The sequence below is a fragment of the Bos grunniens genome, chromosome X (genome assembly GCF_055505025.1).
Source record: "Bos grunniens cultivar Pamir isolate PY7600 chromosome X, Bosgru_T2T1.0, whole genome shotgun sequence".
NCBI classification, from domain to species: Eukaryota; Metazoa; Chordata; class Mammalia; order Artiodactyla; family Bovidae; genus Bos; species Bos grunniens.
The window spans coordinates 56101773-56118434 of NC_141194.1; the positions used below are offsets into that span (position 1 = coordinate 56101773).

The window sequence follows — 16662 nt, forward strand, 5'->3', positions numbered from 1 at the left end:
CAATTATAATCCAATAAAAATTTTTTTAAAAAGAAGAGTATGTCTAGAATACAGGCGATCCCGTAAGGCATACTATCATGCCCTGTGATTGCTTCCCCAGTGCCTCGGGGTAAAGAATCTGTCTGCAGTGCAGGAGACACAGGAGACACGGGTTCAATCCTTGGGTCAGGAAGATCCCCCAGAGGAGGAAATGGCTACCCACTCCAGTATTCTTGCCTGAAAATTCTATGGACAGAGTAGCCTGGGGGACTACAATCCATGGGACTGCAAAGAGTCGGACACAACTGAAGTGACTGAGCACACACACACACGCATGCCCTGTGATTGAAGTCAATGTAAAACTACAGCGATACAATTCAGGCCTGGACCCTTCAAGAATAAAGTTTTGGGTCACACCACCGTGCTTCCCTGGTGGCTCAGCTGGGTAAAGAATCTGCCTACAGTGCAGGAGACCTGGGTTCGATCCCTGGGTTGGGTAGATACCCTGGAGAAGGAAAGGCTACCCACTCCAGTATTCTGGCCTGGAGAATTCCATGGACTGTATAGTCCATGGGGTGGCCAAGAGTCGAACACGACTGAGCAACGTTTATTTTCATGTTTCTTTGTATTTATGGGCTTCCCTGATAGCTCAGTTGGTAAAGAATCTGCCTTCAATGCAGGAGACTGTGGTTCAATTCCTGGTTTGGGAAGATCCCCTGGAGAAAGGAAGGGTTACCCACTCCAATATTCTTGCCTGGAGAATTCCTCAACCTCCTATACTTAGGCCACCTGATGCGAAGAGCTGACTCACTGGAAAAGACTCTGATGCTGGGAAATATTGAGGGAGGAGGAGAAGGAGGCGATGGAGGACGAGATGGTTGGATGGCATCACCAACTCAATGGACATGAGTTTGAGCAGACTCCAGGAGACAGTGAAGGACAGGGATACCTGGCATGCTGCAGTCCATGGGGTTGCAAAGAGTTGGACATGACTTAGGGACTAAACAACAACAAAGGCCCAAAGGGTAAGATACAAAGTGCGACCCATGAGAAGATCTGAGATACTCCAAAATGACTGCATGATTTGTCCAATTTATAAGGACAGAAATCTGGGTGATATGTGTGGGATAATGGAAGGAACAAAGTTGGATAAGACTGAAATTTTTAGTATGTGTACACTAAGCAGATTCTGAATGTCATCTTGCCACTTGAGGGGTTAGGAAGGGTACAGACAGTATATTTGGCTGGTTGGCTGGAACATGAACCAAATCACAGCCCACATAAATGCAGCTGGAATTCTAGGACTGCTTTGGAGTACTACAGAGAAAGGCATCTGAAGGCTTAGGGAGATTGGAATGTTAAGAGTAGACTTATCAAGAAACATCTGCTCACTCACACCAGGATGGTCCAGAGACACACCAGTCATGACAACTGTGACAAATAAATTTGTGAGGGGGCCCCCGATAATCTATGATTGTTCTTCACTGTAGGTCAGAAATTTCAGTGGGAACTGCTGCCACTGAACTGGAAAACCTAAATGCAGTGAGAGCAATTGGAACCTGGGGTGAAGTGAAGTGAAATGAAGTGAAGTGAAAGTTGCTCAGTCATGTCCGACTCTTTGTGACCCCATGGACTATACAGTCCATGGAATTCTCCAGGCCAGAATACTATAATGGGTAGCTGTTCCCTTCTCCAGGGGATCTTCCCAACCCAAGGATTGAACCCAGGTCTCTCCCATTACAGGCAGATTGTTTACCAGCGGAGCCACAAAGGAAGTTCAAACCTGGTGTGGCAGGGGCCAAATGGAGGCACTGGATTGCCAAATACAAGGTCGATGTGGTTAGCACAGTGTCAGAGTAGTAATCAGAACAGTCCAATTCACAAATAAGGGTAGAAATTTCTATAATACTGTTTTAATTCATTCTACAACTCATTAGAGTTCAAACATCTTTCAAAACAAACCTTTACCTTGCGTGTGTGTATACTAGGTCACTTCAGTTATGTCCAACCCTTTGCGACCTCATGGATTGTAGCCCACCAGGCTCTTCTGTCCATGGGACTCTCCAGGCAAGAATACTGGAGTGGGTTGCCATGCCCTCCTCCAGGGGATCTTCCCGACACAGGGATCAAATCCCTGGGTCTCTTACATCTCCTGCACTGGAAGGCTGGCTCTTTACCACTAGCACCACCTGGAAAGCCCATATCTTTATCTTGGTGTTTCATTATTTAAGAGATAACCTTCTTTGAAGCCAGCAGAGTTAGGACAGTCTAAGAAAAGCAGGACAGAAACAGTGTATGAACATTTAGCAAAAGACAGTTTTCAGATATTTAAGAAACTATGCTACACAACCATATATTTATGTGTTATATGTCTATACCTCTCTATCCTTCTAACACTATATGAGAATGGGGGGATAGCATTAAATATAACACCTGTTTTAGAGTGGTTCACCTGCTCACAGACATGCATATAAACAAATTAAGAGCAAAAAAATAAAAGAATATTGAGTATTTACTATGTCCCAGACATTGCCCTGGGCACTTTAGATGAATTAATCCATTTAATCTTCAAACCAACTCTCCTCTTATTCCCCTTAGCAGACAAGGAAACTGAGCCTTGGAGAGGTAAAATTCCAAAGTCACACAGCTAGTAAGTGGCTTAGTTATTCATACAACAAGTGGCCAGGTAGAGATTTAAACTTCTTTCTCTTATGCTATCCTACTGCCAAATAGAAAAAAAAAATACATGTCTTTAATATATATTACATAGGGATGAACCAAACCTTCTGTGCTGTCAAAAAGATTCACAGAGACCTGTGAGTTTGGCTAGTTGATCATGACTTCCATAGGAAACAAATAGGTGGGCAATTTACTAAAATCTTACTTGATCTGTAGAAGGAAAAGAGTTCTAGGTCAAGTGAAAAGAAGTCTAACTTGAAACATCCAAACACAGAATCCCAGCTCCTCAATCAACTCTCAGACTTGAGTCAGTTTATACACCGAGAATGAACACTTCTGAATGAAGGGGAGGCTGGGTCCCTGGAGGAATGAACCCATGACACTGCCAAAAATTTACACCACTAATATTTCTCCCAACTTTTCCTAAAAGGACCTATAGCCCTTTACCAGGGTACCTCTGCATTGGGGAAAAAGCAATGAGGCTTTCCAGATATTACCAGATAGGACACTGGCTCTGATCTGACACTAATTCCAAAAGATCCAAAACATTACTGTGGCTCACCAGACAGAGTTGGGGCTTATAAAAGTGAAGTGATCAATGGAGTTTTAGCTCAGGTCAATCACACACAGTGAGCTCAGTGGATCACTAAACCCATCTCGTGGTTATTTCTCTGGTATAGGAATGCATAATTAGAATACTCAGCAACTGGCAGTGTCCTCATATTGGTCTCCTGACCTATGGAGTGAAGCCTCTTATGGTGGAAAATGCCAAGTGGAAGCCACTAGAACTGTCTCCATCTAGGAAAACAGTAAACCAAAAGCAGTACTGCTTTCCTGAGGGATTGCTGAGGTTGGTGTTACCATCAAGGACTTGATGGAGAAGGCAATGGCACCCCACTCCAGTACTCTTGCCTGGAGAATCCCAGGGATGGGGGAGCCTGGTGGGCTGCTGTCTATGGGGTCGCACAGAGGTGGACATGACTGAAGCGACTTAGCAGCAGCAGCAAGGACTTGAAAGATGCAAGGATGGTGATTCCACTACATTCAACATGCCTATTTGGCCTGTGCAGAAGACAGATGGATCTTGGAGAAGGACAGTGGATTATCATGAACTTAACCAGGTAGTGTCTCCAACAGCAGCTGCTATACTAGATACAGTTTTGTTGCTTGACCAAATGAACACATCCTTTGATACTCGGCATGTATATATTTATCTGGCAAATGCCTTTCTTAAAAACAGTACTGTTAGTAAAGACCAGCAAAAGCAGTTTTCTTTCCATTGGGAAGGCCAGCTATATACCTGCACTGTCCTGCCTCAGAGGTAGATCAACTCTCCAGTCCTATGTCATAATTTAACCTGCAGGGTTCTTGGGCAATTTTCCCTTCCACAAGACATCACATCACATGTCTATGTGCTCAGTAGCTTCAGTCATGTCCAACTCTTTGAGACCCCATGGACTACAGCCTGCCAAGCTCCTCTGTCCATGGGATTCTCCAGGTAAGAATACTGGAGTGGGTTGCCATGACCTCCTCCAGGGGTCTTCCCAACCCAGGGATCGAAACCATGTCCCTTAGATCTCCTGCACTAGCAGGCAGGTTCTTCACCACCTAGGAACCCCACACTGGTCCATTACATGGATATTATGCTTATTAGACCTAGTGGATAAGAGTGAGAAACTACTCTAGACTTATGGATAAGACATCTGTGTGTCAGGAGACAGGAAATGAATCTGAAAATAAATTTAGGGGCCTTCTATCTCAGTGAGATTTCTAGGGGTTCAGTGGTGGGGGGCTTGTTGAGATACTCCTTCTAACCTCTTGAAGAATAAGTTTTGCATCTGGCTCTTCCATAAGCAAAAAGAGGGCCAACACCTAGGGCCTCTTTGGACATCAGAGGCAACACAGTCCTCATCTGGATGAGCTACTCTGGCCTATTTACCAGGTGATTCAAAAAGCTGCCATTTTGAGTGGAGATCAGAATAGGAGAAGGCCCTGTGTGACACGTCCAGACCGCCATACAAGCCACCCTGCCACTTGGGTCACATGACCCATCAGATCCATTGGTGCTTGAAGTGTCAGTGACACAGGGATGGAGGCTTTGGCAGTTCCCCTGAGACGAATCACAGCACAGGTCCTAGGATTCTGGAGCTAAGCTCTGCCATCCTCTGCTCTCCTTCTGAGAAACAACTTTTGGTTTGCTACAATGTCTCAATTTACTCACAGAATTTAAGCATTTTAGTTAGTGGAGGAAAATAAAACTTAACAAGGATTCCCTCAGTAATGGTGAGTGAACACAGAAGAAGCCAGCACTGACATAGAAAATGTGGCAAATGGTAGACCTGCCTTCCAGTGCTGCTTGTAAGGGGCCCAAGTTCTTCTGACGGAGGCTCAGCCTGTGGATGGTGTGAGGCCAGGAGCCACCCTTGCAGCACTGAGACTGGGTCTTCCCAGAGGTGAATTGCTTGAGAATGTGCCCAAAGTGGGCAGTAAACTCCGTGTAATCTAAATATTGTTGTTTAGTTCCTAAATCATGTCTGACTCTTTGCGCCCATGGACTGTAGCCCACCAGGCTCCTTTATCCGTGGAATTTCCCTGGCAAGAACACTGGAGTGGGTTTGCCATTTCCTACTCTAGGGGATCTTCCCCACCCAGGGATCGAGTCTGCATCTCCTGCTTGGCAGGCAGATTCTTTACAACTGAGCCACCAGGGCTTGCTGTAAGGCTAAATAAAAGGAAGTGAAAGTGTTAGTCGCTCAGTTGGGTCTGGCTCTTTGAGACTCCATGGACGTGACAGGTTCCTCTGTCCACAGAATTCTCCAGGCAAGAATCCTGGAGTTGGTAGCCATTCCCTTCTCCAGGGGAATCTTCCCAACCCAGGGATCGAATGCCGGTTTCCTGCATTGCAGGCAGGTTCTTTACCATCTGAGCCACCAGGGAAGACCCAAAGCTAAATCCTGGAACAAATCTGATAGTCAACAAGTATCATAAGGGAGAGCTGAAGAGAGAGTTCAAGAGAGCATGTCACTGTTAAGAGATGTGACCTCAGATCCTATGTGGTGACCTTACACCCTCAGCCCTGGGTGGTGGCCTTGCCCTCTTAGCCCTGGAAATCAACTAGGTGGCTCATCTTCTGGAAGCAAAGAGGTGACAGCTTGTCACCCTGCATCTTCCTAGTCTGTGCTCTCTGGGCCTGTGGTGGCAGTGAGAGCTCTGCTGGCTTCTGAACCATTTGGAGGGTCATTCACCGCTTTTCTTAGAAGATATTCACCGCCAAATAGCTTTACTAGCCTATTTCCTGGCTGGAGAATCCAAGAAATCCAGTCTTCCTTCCTTCCTTTTTTCCTGCCTCTGCCCTGTTCATCCCAAGCTGGCAGTGTTTCTGCTGAGATGGCTGATTGGATCTACAACTCACATGCCTAATCCTTTTAGCAACTGGTTCTCCAGCCACACACTTGGTGCCCTTTCCAGAGTACATGTCATATTTTACAATATGGATAGGCTGAAAATTCTCAAAATCTTCATGTTCTAGTTCCTTTTTACTAACAATTCCTTCTTCAAATTCTCTCTTTCCTCTATCATTTTACTATAAGCATTAAGGACAAATCAAGTCTCGCTTTTAACACTTGGCTTAGAAATTTCCTCACTTAAATATCCCAGTTCATCACTTACAAGTTCTTTCCACCCAAGAAAACAAAATTCAGCCAAATTCTTTGCCACTTTATAAGATTTACCTTTATAATAGCCAGGACATGGAAGCAACCTAGATGCCCATCAGCCGATGAATGGATAAGAAAGCTGTGGTACATATACACAATGGAGTATTACTCAGCCATTAAAAAGAATACATTTGAATCAGTTCTAATGAGGTGGATGAAACTGGAACCTATTATACAGAGTGAAGTAAGCCAGAAAGAAAAACACCAATACAATATACTAATGCGTATATATGGAATTTAGAAAGATGGTAACAATAACCCTGTGTATGAGACAGCAAAAGAGACACTGATATATAGGTCAGTCTTGTGGACTCTGTGGGAGAGGGAGAGGGTGGGGAGATTTGGGAGAATGGCATTGAAACATGTGTAATATCATGTATGAGATGAGTCGCCAGTCCAGGTTCGATGCACGATGCTGGATGCTTGGGGCTGGTGCACTGGGACGGCCCAGAGGGAGGGTATGGGGAGGGAGGAGGGAGGAGGGTTCAGGATGGGGAGCACGGGTATACCTGTGGCAGATTCATTTCGATGTTGGGCAAAACTAATACAATATTGTTAAAGTTTAAAAATAAAATAAAATTAAAAAAAAAAAGATTTACCTTTATACCAATTTCCAACAACATATGCCTATCTTCCATCTGGCAGTGTGTGTGTGTTCACTTGTATCCGAATCTTTGTGACCCCATGGACTGTACCATCTGAGATCTCACCAAAACCACCTTTAACATTCCTACTTCTACCACAAGTTTCTTTGAGGCAATCTAGACTAGACTTTTTCTATCAAGCCCCTACAAATCTTTTCAGCCTCTACTTGCTGCCCAATTCAAAGCCATTTCCATGTTTTTTTTAGGTGTTTCTCATAATATCACTCCACTCCCCAGTACAGAAAGTTGCAGTTTCCTAGGGCTGTTGTAACAAAGTACCACAAACTGGGTGGCTCAGAACAACAGGAATTTCTTGTCTTGCGGTTCTGGGGACCAGAAGTCCAAAATCAAGATGTCAGCCAGGTCATGTTCTTGTTGAAGGTGCTAGGGAGGGATGTGTTCCATGCGCCTCTCCTGGTTTCTGGTGGCCTCAGGCACCTCCTGTCCTATAGATGCATCCCTCCAATCACATGGTCATCTTTTCCTTGTGTGCCTCCGCACGGTCCCTCGAGTGTTTGTGCTTGTCTGTGTCTACACTTCTCTTTTTCATAAGAATGCCAGTCATATTGGTTTAGGGCCCAACTAATGACATTGTTTTAGCTTGATTACTTCTGGGAAGATCCTATTTCTAAATAAGGTCACAGTCAAAGACAGTGCAGTTTAAGACATTAACATATTTTCTTGGACGGACAAAACTTTACCCATACAGGTTCCTCACAGATTCACATTCTGACAGGGCTTACCCAGTGAAAGGAGGTGGCTGTAGTTTTCCAACATCACATCTTGGTACAGGCGCCTCTGAGCAGAGTCCAGATGCTGCCACTCCTCCCTGCTGAAGTCCACAGTCACGTCCTCAAAGGACACTGACACCTGTAAACAAACACCAAGGACACTGTCACCTCTAAACACAATTCCATTCAGGGTGACCGGGTCAGCATGGGAGGATAGGGGAAAGATAGAAAAATGCTTTTAGGATTTTTACCATAATACCCCATAGGCTATGCCTTTTAAATACCTACTTACACGTAATGTATAGAATAAAAATATGTACTTATAAATTTCTGCCATTCATTGTATATGTCTTTCATTTTAAAAAATTAATTTTCATTAGTTTTCTATAGTAGTATATAACTACTTATACATAGTAGTGTGTATAGCTGATTCACTTTGCTGTATAGCAGCAACTAAAACACTGCAAAGCAAATATACTCCAATAAAAATAAATAAATAAAGTAAATAAAGTGATCAAAAGGGGATTTGAAGTTTATCTTATTTAGTTCCTCATGTTAATGGGAAGTTAGTGTTTTATTGCTTTTTGAAGGAGGCATGTATGTTTGTGCTGGGTCTTTGTTCCTGTGCGTGGGCTTTCTCTAGTTGTGGCAAAGTGGGGGCTACTCTCTCGTTGTGGTGCAAGAGCTTTTCATTGCAGTGGTTTCTCTTGCTGCAGAGCACAGGCTATAGAGTGCACAGGCTTCAGTGGTTGGGGTTCACAGGCTCAGAAGTTGTGTCTCACAGGCTCTAGAGCAAGGGTTCAGTAGTTGTGGAGCACAGGGTCAGCTGAACGTGCTCCCCTGCCTTGACTAGCAAACTATTAACCACTGGACCACCAGGGAAGTCCAGCATGTACACTTTTTTCTCACTTTACATAGTTCCCTGTACTACTGCTTTCATTTAGTCTTTAAAAATATAGGCATTTTCTCTTGATGCCCTTTTGTTTGATCAATTTTAATTCCACAGTTGTCAGAAAACACACTCTGTATGATTTCAACATATGGTCTATCTAGAAGAATGTTTCAGGTGTCCCTAGAAAAGAATGTATATTCAGCTACTGATAGGTTCAGTGTTCTCTAATATTTAAATCAACTTGATTGAGTGTTGTTTAAATTCTATATCACTTTACTCATTTGTCTTCTACTTCTTCAACCAATTATTTGTTAACTTTTTGTTAAAAACTGAAACAGAGATGTTAAAAGTTTATATGGCTATGCAAAGGAACTAGAATACACAAAGCAAGGATTAGCATGGAAGATTTATACTATGTAATATTAAGACTCACTATAAAGCTACAATAATTCAGACAGAATGGTATTGATGTAAGTATAGACACATATATCAATGAAACAGAATAGAGGGTCCAGAAACAGATTTGCACACATATGGACAACTGTTTTTTGACTAAGGTGCCAAAGTGTTTCAATGCAGGAAAGGAAAGTCTTTTTTAAAAACGGTGCTGGAACAAATAGTTATAATAAGTTTTGGAGGAAAACACAAACCATGATTCACACCTCACACCATACAAAAATTAACTTACGTGTTCTCACCAATTCACAAGCACACACACAGAAAGTAATTCTGTGTGGTGATGGATGTGTTAACTAACTTGACTGTGGTATAAAAACAGACATACAGATCAATGGGACAGAAGAGAAAGTCCAGAAATAAACCCACACATTTATGGTCAATTAATTTATAAGAAAGATGCCAAGAATATAAAATGGGGGAAAGGACAGTGTCTTCAATAAATGTTTGGGAAAGCTGGACAGCCACATGCAACAAAATGAAACTGGAACACTCTCTTACACCCCCATAAAAGTTAATTAAAAATGGATTAAAGACTTAACTACAAGACCGGAGACCATACAACTTCTAGATGAAAACATAGGTGGTAAGCTCCTTGATGTAAGTCTTGGAGATGAATTTTTGGATTTGACACCAAAAGCAAATGCAACAAAAACAAAAACAAACCGTGGGAATATGCCAAACTAAAAAGTTTATGCACAGCAAATGAAACCTTCCGCAAAATGACAAGACACCTTACTGACTGGGAAAAATATTTGCAAAGCCTATGTCTGATAAGGGGTTAATATCCAGAATATGTGGGGCTTCCCTGGTGACTCAGATAGTAAAGAATTTGCCCGCAATGCAGGAGACCCAGGTTTGATATCTGGGTTGGGAAAATCTCCTAGAGAAGGAAACGGCTACCCACTCCAGTATTCTTGCCTGGAGAATTCCATGGACAGAGAAGACTGGTGGACTACAGTCAATGGGGTTGCAAAGAGTGGGGACATGACTGAGTGACTAACACAACAACAACAACATCCAAAATATGTAAAGAAATCATACAACTCTACAGCAAAAAAAAAAAAAAAAAAACACGATTAAAAAGCAGTAGAGGATCCGAATAGACATTTCTGTAAAGAAGACACACAAATGGCCAACAGGAGGTACATGTAAAGATGCTCAACATCACTAATTATCAGGAAATGCAAATCAAAACCACAGTGAGCTATCACCTCACACCTGTTAGAATGGCTATTATGAAGACAATAAATATCAAGTGTTAATGAGAATATAGAAAAAAACGGAACTCATGCACTGTCAGCAGAAATGTAAAATTAGGCTTACTGGGTGGTGCCTGCAATGTGGGAGACCTGAGTTTGATCCCTGGGTCAGGAAGATCCCTTGGAGGAGGAAATGGCAACGCACTCCAGTATTCTTGCCTGGAGAATCCTCATGGACAGAGGAGCGTGGTGGGCTACAGTACAGTCCACAGGGTTGCAAAGAGTTAGACACGACTGAGCAACTTTCACTTTCATTATGCAAAACAATACAAAACTTCCTCAAAGATTAAAAATAGAACCACCATATGATCCAGCACTTCTACTTCTGTGTATCTACCTAAGAAATGAATACATTCATTTAAAAAGATATATGCACTCTCCTGTTCATTGCAGTATTTTTTTTTAAAGATTGGATTTTATTTATTTTGGTTATGTTGGGTCTTAGTTGCAGCATGTGGATCTTTGGTGCATCATTCAGGATCTTCCTCAAGGCATTTGGGCTCAGTAGTTGTGGTGCATGGGCTCTCTAGTTGTGGCAAATGGGCTTAGTTGCTCTGCAGCATGTGGGATATTAGTTTCCCAACCAGGGATCAAACCTGCATCCCCTGAATTGCAAGGAAGATTATTTACCACTGGACCACTAGGGAAGTCCCTACAGTATTATTTACAATAGCTAAGATATAAAATCAACCTAAGCATCCATAAATGAAGAAATGGATAAAGAAAACAATGGAATATTATTTAGCCATAAAAGAAGGAAATCTTTTCATTTGCAACAACATGGATGTACCCTGAGAGCATTATGCTAAGTGAAATAAGTCTGTTCAGTCGCTACGTCATGTCCGACTCTTTTCCACCCCATGGACTGCAGCATGCCGGGCCTCCCTGTCCTTCACTATCTCCCAGAGTCTGCTCAAACTCATGTTGAGTCAGTGATGCCATCCAGTCATCTCATCCTCTGTCACCCCCTTCTCCTTTTGTCTTTAATCTTTCCCAGCATCATGGTCTTTTCCAATGAGTCAGCTCTTCGCATCAGATGTCCAAAGTATTGGAGCTTCAACCTCAGTATTGGAACTTCAGCATCAGTCCTTCAGTGAATATTTAGGGTTGATTTCTTTTAGGATGGGGCTTCCCTGGTGGCTCGCATGGTTAAGCATCTGCCTGCAATGTGGGAGACCCAGGTTTGATCCCTGGGTTGGGAAGATCCCCTGGAAAAGGAAATGGCAATCCACTCTAGCACTCTTGCCTGGAAAATCCCATGGACAGAGGAGCCTGATAGGCTACAGTCCACGGGGTCGCAAACAGTCGGACATGACTGAGCGACTTCACTTTCACTTAGGATTGACAGGTTTGATATCCTTGCAGTTCAAGGGACTCTCAAAGAGTCTTCTCCAGCGCCACAATTTGAAAGCATCAATTCTTCGGCACTCAGCTTTCTTTATGGTTCAATTCTCATTTCCATACATGACTACTGGGAAAATCATAGTCTTGTCTCTATGTACCTGATATAGGTGGTCCACTGGAGGAGGCAATGGAAAACTAGTCCAGTATTCTTCCTATGAGAACCCAATGAACAGTACAAAGAGGCAAAAAGATGCGACCCTGGAAGATGAGACCCCCCAAATCCATAGCCCCCTTTGCTACTGGGGAAGACTGGAGAAACAGCTCCAGAAAGAATGAAGAGGCAGGCTGTGGATGTATCTGGTGGTGAAAGTAAAGAATGATGCTATAACAATATTGCATAGGAACCTGGAATGTTAGGTCCCTGAATCAAGGTAAACTGGAAGTGGTTAAACAGGAGATGGCAAGAGTGAACATCGATATTTTAGGAATCAGGGAACTAAGATGGATCAGAATGGAAGAATTTAATTCAGATAATCATGACATCTACTACTGTAGGCAAGAATCCCTTAGAAGAAATGGAGTAGCCCTCATAGTTAAAAAGAGTTTGAAATGCAGTACTTGGGTACAATTTCAAAAACAACAGAAAGATCTCAGTTCGTTTCCAGGGCAAATGATTCAATCCAAGTCTATGCCCCAAACACTAATGCTGAAGAAGCTGAATGGTTCTATGAAGCCCTACAAGACCTTCTAGAACTAAAACCAAAAAAAAAATATGTCTTTTTTCATCACAGGGGGTTGGAATGCAAACGTAGGAAGTCAAGAGATACCTGGAGTAACAGGCAAATTTGGCTTTGGAGTACTGTCAGGAGCCGTGTTAGGCATTACTGACAAAATGGAGGCACGGCCCCAACCCCCTCTCCTCATTCCGCAGGCACGGTCCCGGGATGAAGGAGTTAGGTTTTGTGATTCTGACTTGCTCTTTCCTTTCTTCAGTTGAGTTGGCTGGAAAGAATGTTAAGGTGCTTATTGTTCTTGAGAGAAGCATGAGAAAGCACAAAGCCTTCTGCAGTTGTACCCAGAAAATAATCTATAAAGTAACCATTGACATTTGTTCAAGGATTTTTATAAAGCATGTTCCAGGATGAGCACGTAGGCCACAGCTTGAGGCCACGGGAAGGATTGTTATCTGAGACCTGTTTGTGAGGAGAATGTTTATGGCAAAGGAAGTTTGCTGAACTTAGGGTTTAGGAATCATTAAGAATAGCTAGAAGCCTTTTTAGGAGATAGTGAGCTTAAGATACTAGGGGCAAACAGGATTTAGAAAGATAAGAAATAAACTGAGGAATGTGGCCTGAGTTACAATGTAATCACAAGTAAACACGATTCTGAGCTAATCGTTGAAGCAGGAACTCTGTTTGAAGGGCAACAATGAGACAATAATCTGGGTGAGGGGGAACTGAAAATGTCAAACCTCTGACCAATGCTTTTGTCAAAGTATAAAAGAAGACCTGATGCTTGAAATAAACATGTAGTCCCCGAACCTCGAGTCAGAGGCTACATCAGAGGCTACATCATTCTTTGCCGACAACATTCTTTGCCGACAACATTCTTTGCCAACACCGCTCATCCCTTCAGGCTGATTCCCTGGCTGCTGGAGCTGGACTCCAGCAGAGTACAAAATGAAGCAGGACAAAGGCTATCAGAGTTTTCTCAAGAGAACACACTGGTCATGGCAAACACTCTCTTCCAGCAACACAAGAGAAGACTCTACACATGGACATCACCAGATGGTCAATACTGAAATCAGATTGATTATATTCTTTGCAGCAAAAAATGGAGAAGCTCTATATAGTCCACAAAAACAAGACCTGGAGCTGACTGTGGCTCACATCATCAGCTCCTTATTGCAAAATTCAGGCTTAAACTGAAGAAAGTAGGGAAAACCATTAGGCCATTCAGGTATGACCTAAGTCAAATCCCTTATACAGTGGAGGTGATAAATAGATTCAAGGGATTAGACTTGGCAGACAGAGTGTCTGAAGAACAATAGACAGAGGTTTGTAACACTGTACAGGAGACAGTGGCCAAATGTGAACATGAACATGAAGTCGCTCAGTCGTGTCCGACTCTTTGCGACCCCATGGACTGTAGCCTACCAGGCTCCTCTGTCCATGGGATTTTCCAGGCAATAGTACTGGAGTGGATTGCCATTTCCTTCTCCAAGGGATCTTCCCAACCCAGGGATCGAACCCGGGTCTCCCGCATCGTAGACAGACGCTTTACTGTCTGAGCCAACGGGAAGTCAGTGACCAAAACTATCCCAAAGGGAAAAAAAAAATGCAAGAAGGCAAAGTGTTTGTCTAAGGAGACTTTACAAATAGTTGAGGAGATAAGAAAAGCAAAAGGCAAGGGAGAAAGGGAAAGATATACTCAACTGAATGCAGAGTTCCCAAGGAGAGATAAGAGGGGTTTCTTAAGTGAAAAATGCAAAGAAATAGAGGAAAACAATAGAATGGAAAAGACTAGATATCTCTTCAAGAAGATTGGAGATATCAAGGGAACATTTCATGCAAGGATGAGCATGATAAAGGACAAAAACAGTAAGGACCTAACAGAAGCAGAAGACATTCACAAGAGGTGGCAAGAATACATAGAAGAACTATACAAAAAAGGTCTTAATGACCCTGATAACCATGATCGTGTGGTCACTCACCTAGAGTCAGACATCCTGGAGTGTGAAGTCAAGTGGGCCTTAGAAAGCACTGCCATGAACAAAGCTAGTGGAGGTGATGGAATTCCAGCTGAGCTATTTCAAATCCTAAAAGATGATGCTGTGAAAGTGCTGCACTCAGTATGCCAGCAAATTTGGAAAACTCAGCAGTGGCCACAGGACTGGAAAAGTAGGGCAATCCCAAAGAAGCGCAGTGCCAAAGAATGTTCAAACTACCATACAGTTGCACTCATTTCACATGCTAGCAAGATAATGCTCAAAATTCTTCAGGCCAGGCTTTAGCAGTATGTGAACCTAGAACTTCCAGTTGCACAAGCTAGTCTTAGAAAAGGCAGAGGAACCAGATATCAAATTGCCAACATTCACTGGCTCATAGAGAAAGCAAGAGAATTCCAGAAAAACATATACTTCTGCTTCATTGACTACACTAAAGCCTTTGACTGTGTGAATGACAATAAACTGTGGAAAATTCTTAAAGAGATGGGAATACCAGATCACCTCACTTGTCTCCTGAGAAACCTGTATGCAGGCTAGGCAGCAACAGTTAGAACTGGACATGGAACAACAGACTGATTCAAAATTGGGAAAGGAGTACAAGGCTGTATATCATCAAAAGTTTGTTAACTTTTGACTTCTTCACCTTTTGTCCACCACCCACTCTTGCCTCTGGCAACCACCAACTGTTCTCTGTATCTCTGAGCTCTGTTTGTCTTTGGTTTTTCTTAGTTCCACATAAAGTGAGATCATATGGAATTTTCTTTCTCTGCCTGACTTATTTCAAAAGAATCAATTCTTCAGCGTTCAGCCTTCTTTATGGTCCAACTCTCACATGTGTACATGACTACTGGAAAAACCATAGCTTTGACTATATGGACCTCTGTTGGGAAAGCAATGTCTCTGCTTTTTAATATGCTGTCTAGGTTTGTCATAGCTTTCCTTGAAAGGAGCAAGTGTCTTTTAATTTCATGGCTGCAGTCGCTGTCTACAGTGATTCTGGAAACCAAGAAAATAAAGTCTGCCACTGTTTCCCCATCTATTTGCCATGAAGTGATGGGATGCCATGATCCTAGTTTTCTGCAAGTTGAGCTTTAAGCCAATTTTTTCACTCTTCTCTTTTACTTTCATCAAAAGGCTCTTTAGTTCTTCTTCACTTTCTGCCATAAGGGTAGTGTCATCTGCATATCTGAGGTTATTGATATTTCTCCCAGCAATCTTGATTCCAGCTTCTGCTTCCTCCAGCCCAGCGTTTCTCATGATGTACTCTGCACAGAAGTTAAATAAGCAGGGTGACAATATACAGCCTTGACGTACTCCTTTTCCTATTTGGAACCAGTCTGTTGTTCCATGTCCAGTTCTAACTGTTGCTTCCTGACCTGCATACAGATTTCTCAGGAGGCAAGTCAGGTGGTTTGGTATTCCTATCTCTTGAAGAATTTTCCAAAGTTTATAGTGATCCACACAGTCAAAGGCTTTGGCATAGTCAGTAAAGCAGAAATAAATGTTTTTCTGGAACTCTCTTGCTTTTTTGATGATCCAGCAGATGATGTCAATTTGATCTCTGTTTCCTCTGCTTTTTCTAAAACCAGCTTGAACATCTGGAAGTTCATGGTTCACGTACTATTGAAGCTTGGCTTGGAGAATTTTGAGTATTACTTTACTAGCATGTGAGATGAGTGCAACTGTGCGGTAGTTTGCGCATTCTTTAGCATTGCCTTTCTTTGGGACTGGAATGAAAACTGACCTTTTCCAGTCCTGTGGCCACTACTGAGTTTTCCAAATCTGCTGGCATATTGAGTGCAGCACTTTCACAGCATCATCTTTCAGGATTTGAAATAGCTCAACTGGAATTCCATCACCTCCACTAGCTTTGTTCATAGTGATGCTTCCTAAGGCCCACTTGACTTCACATTTCAGGATGTCTAAGTTTGCTAATCAACTGACCTTAAAACAAGGAGATTGGACTGTCTGGGTGGGGGTAATGTAAAGAGTCCTTAAAAGTGTGGGAGTAAGGTAGGAGAGAAGTTTAGAGTGATGTAGCATGAGAAGAACCAACTGACTGTTGCTGGTATTAAAGATGAAGAGAATGATATCAAGGAATATGTGTGGCCTTTAAAAGCTAAGAAGAGCAGAGAAATTGATTTTTCCCTTGAGCCTTCAGAAAAGAACCCATCCGCATTTTTCTGGTGGCTCAGTAGTAAAGAATCTGCTTGCAATGCAGGAGACAAGGT

General features: G+C 42.7%; 1 protein-coding gene across 5 annotated transcripts in view; it reads right to left on the bottom strand.

The window, feature by feature from the left end:
- Positions 1–16662, bottom strand: part of LOC147340450 (zinc finger protein 81-like) — a 125865-nt gene that overhangs the window by 45906 nt on the left and 63297 nt on the right. For all 5 annotated transcript variants that reach the window (XM_086386352.1, XM_086386350.1, XM_086386353.1 and 2 more), the window contains exon 3: positions 7762–7888. In XM_086386352.1, coding sequence (XP_086242478.1) covers positions 7762–7888 — 127 coding nt within the window. The remainder of the gene's footprint in view (positions 1–7761; positions 7889–16662) is intronic.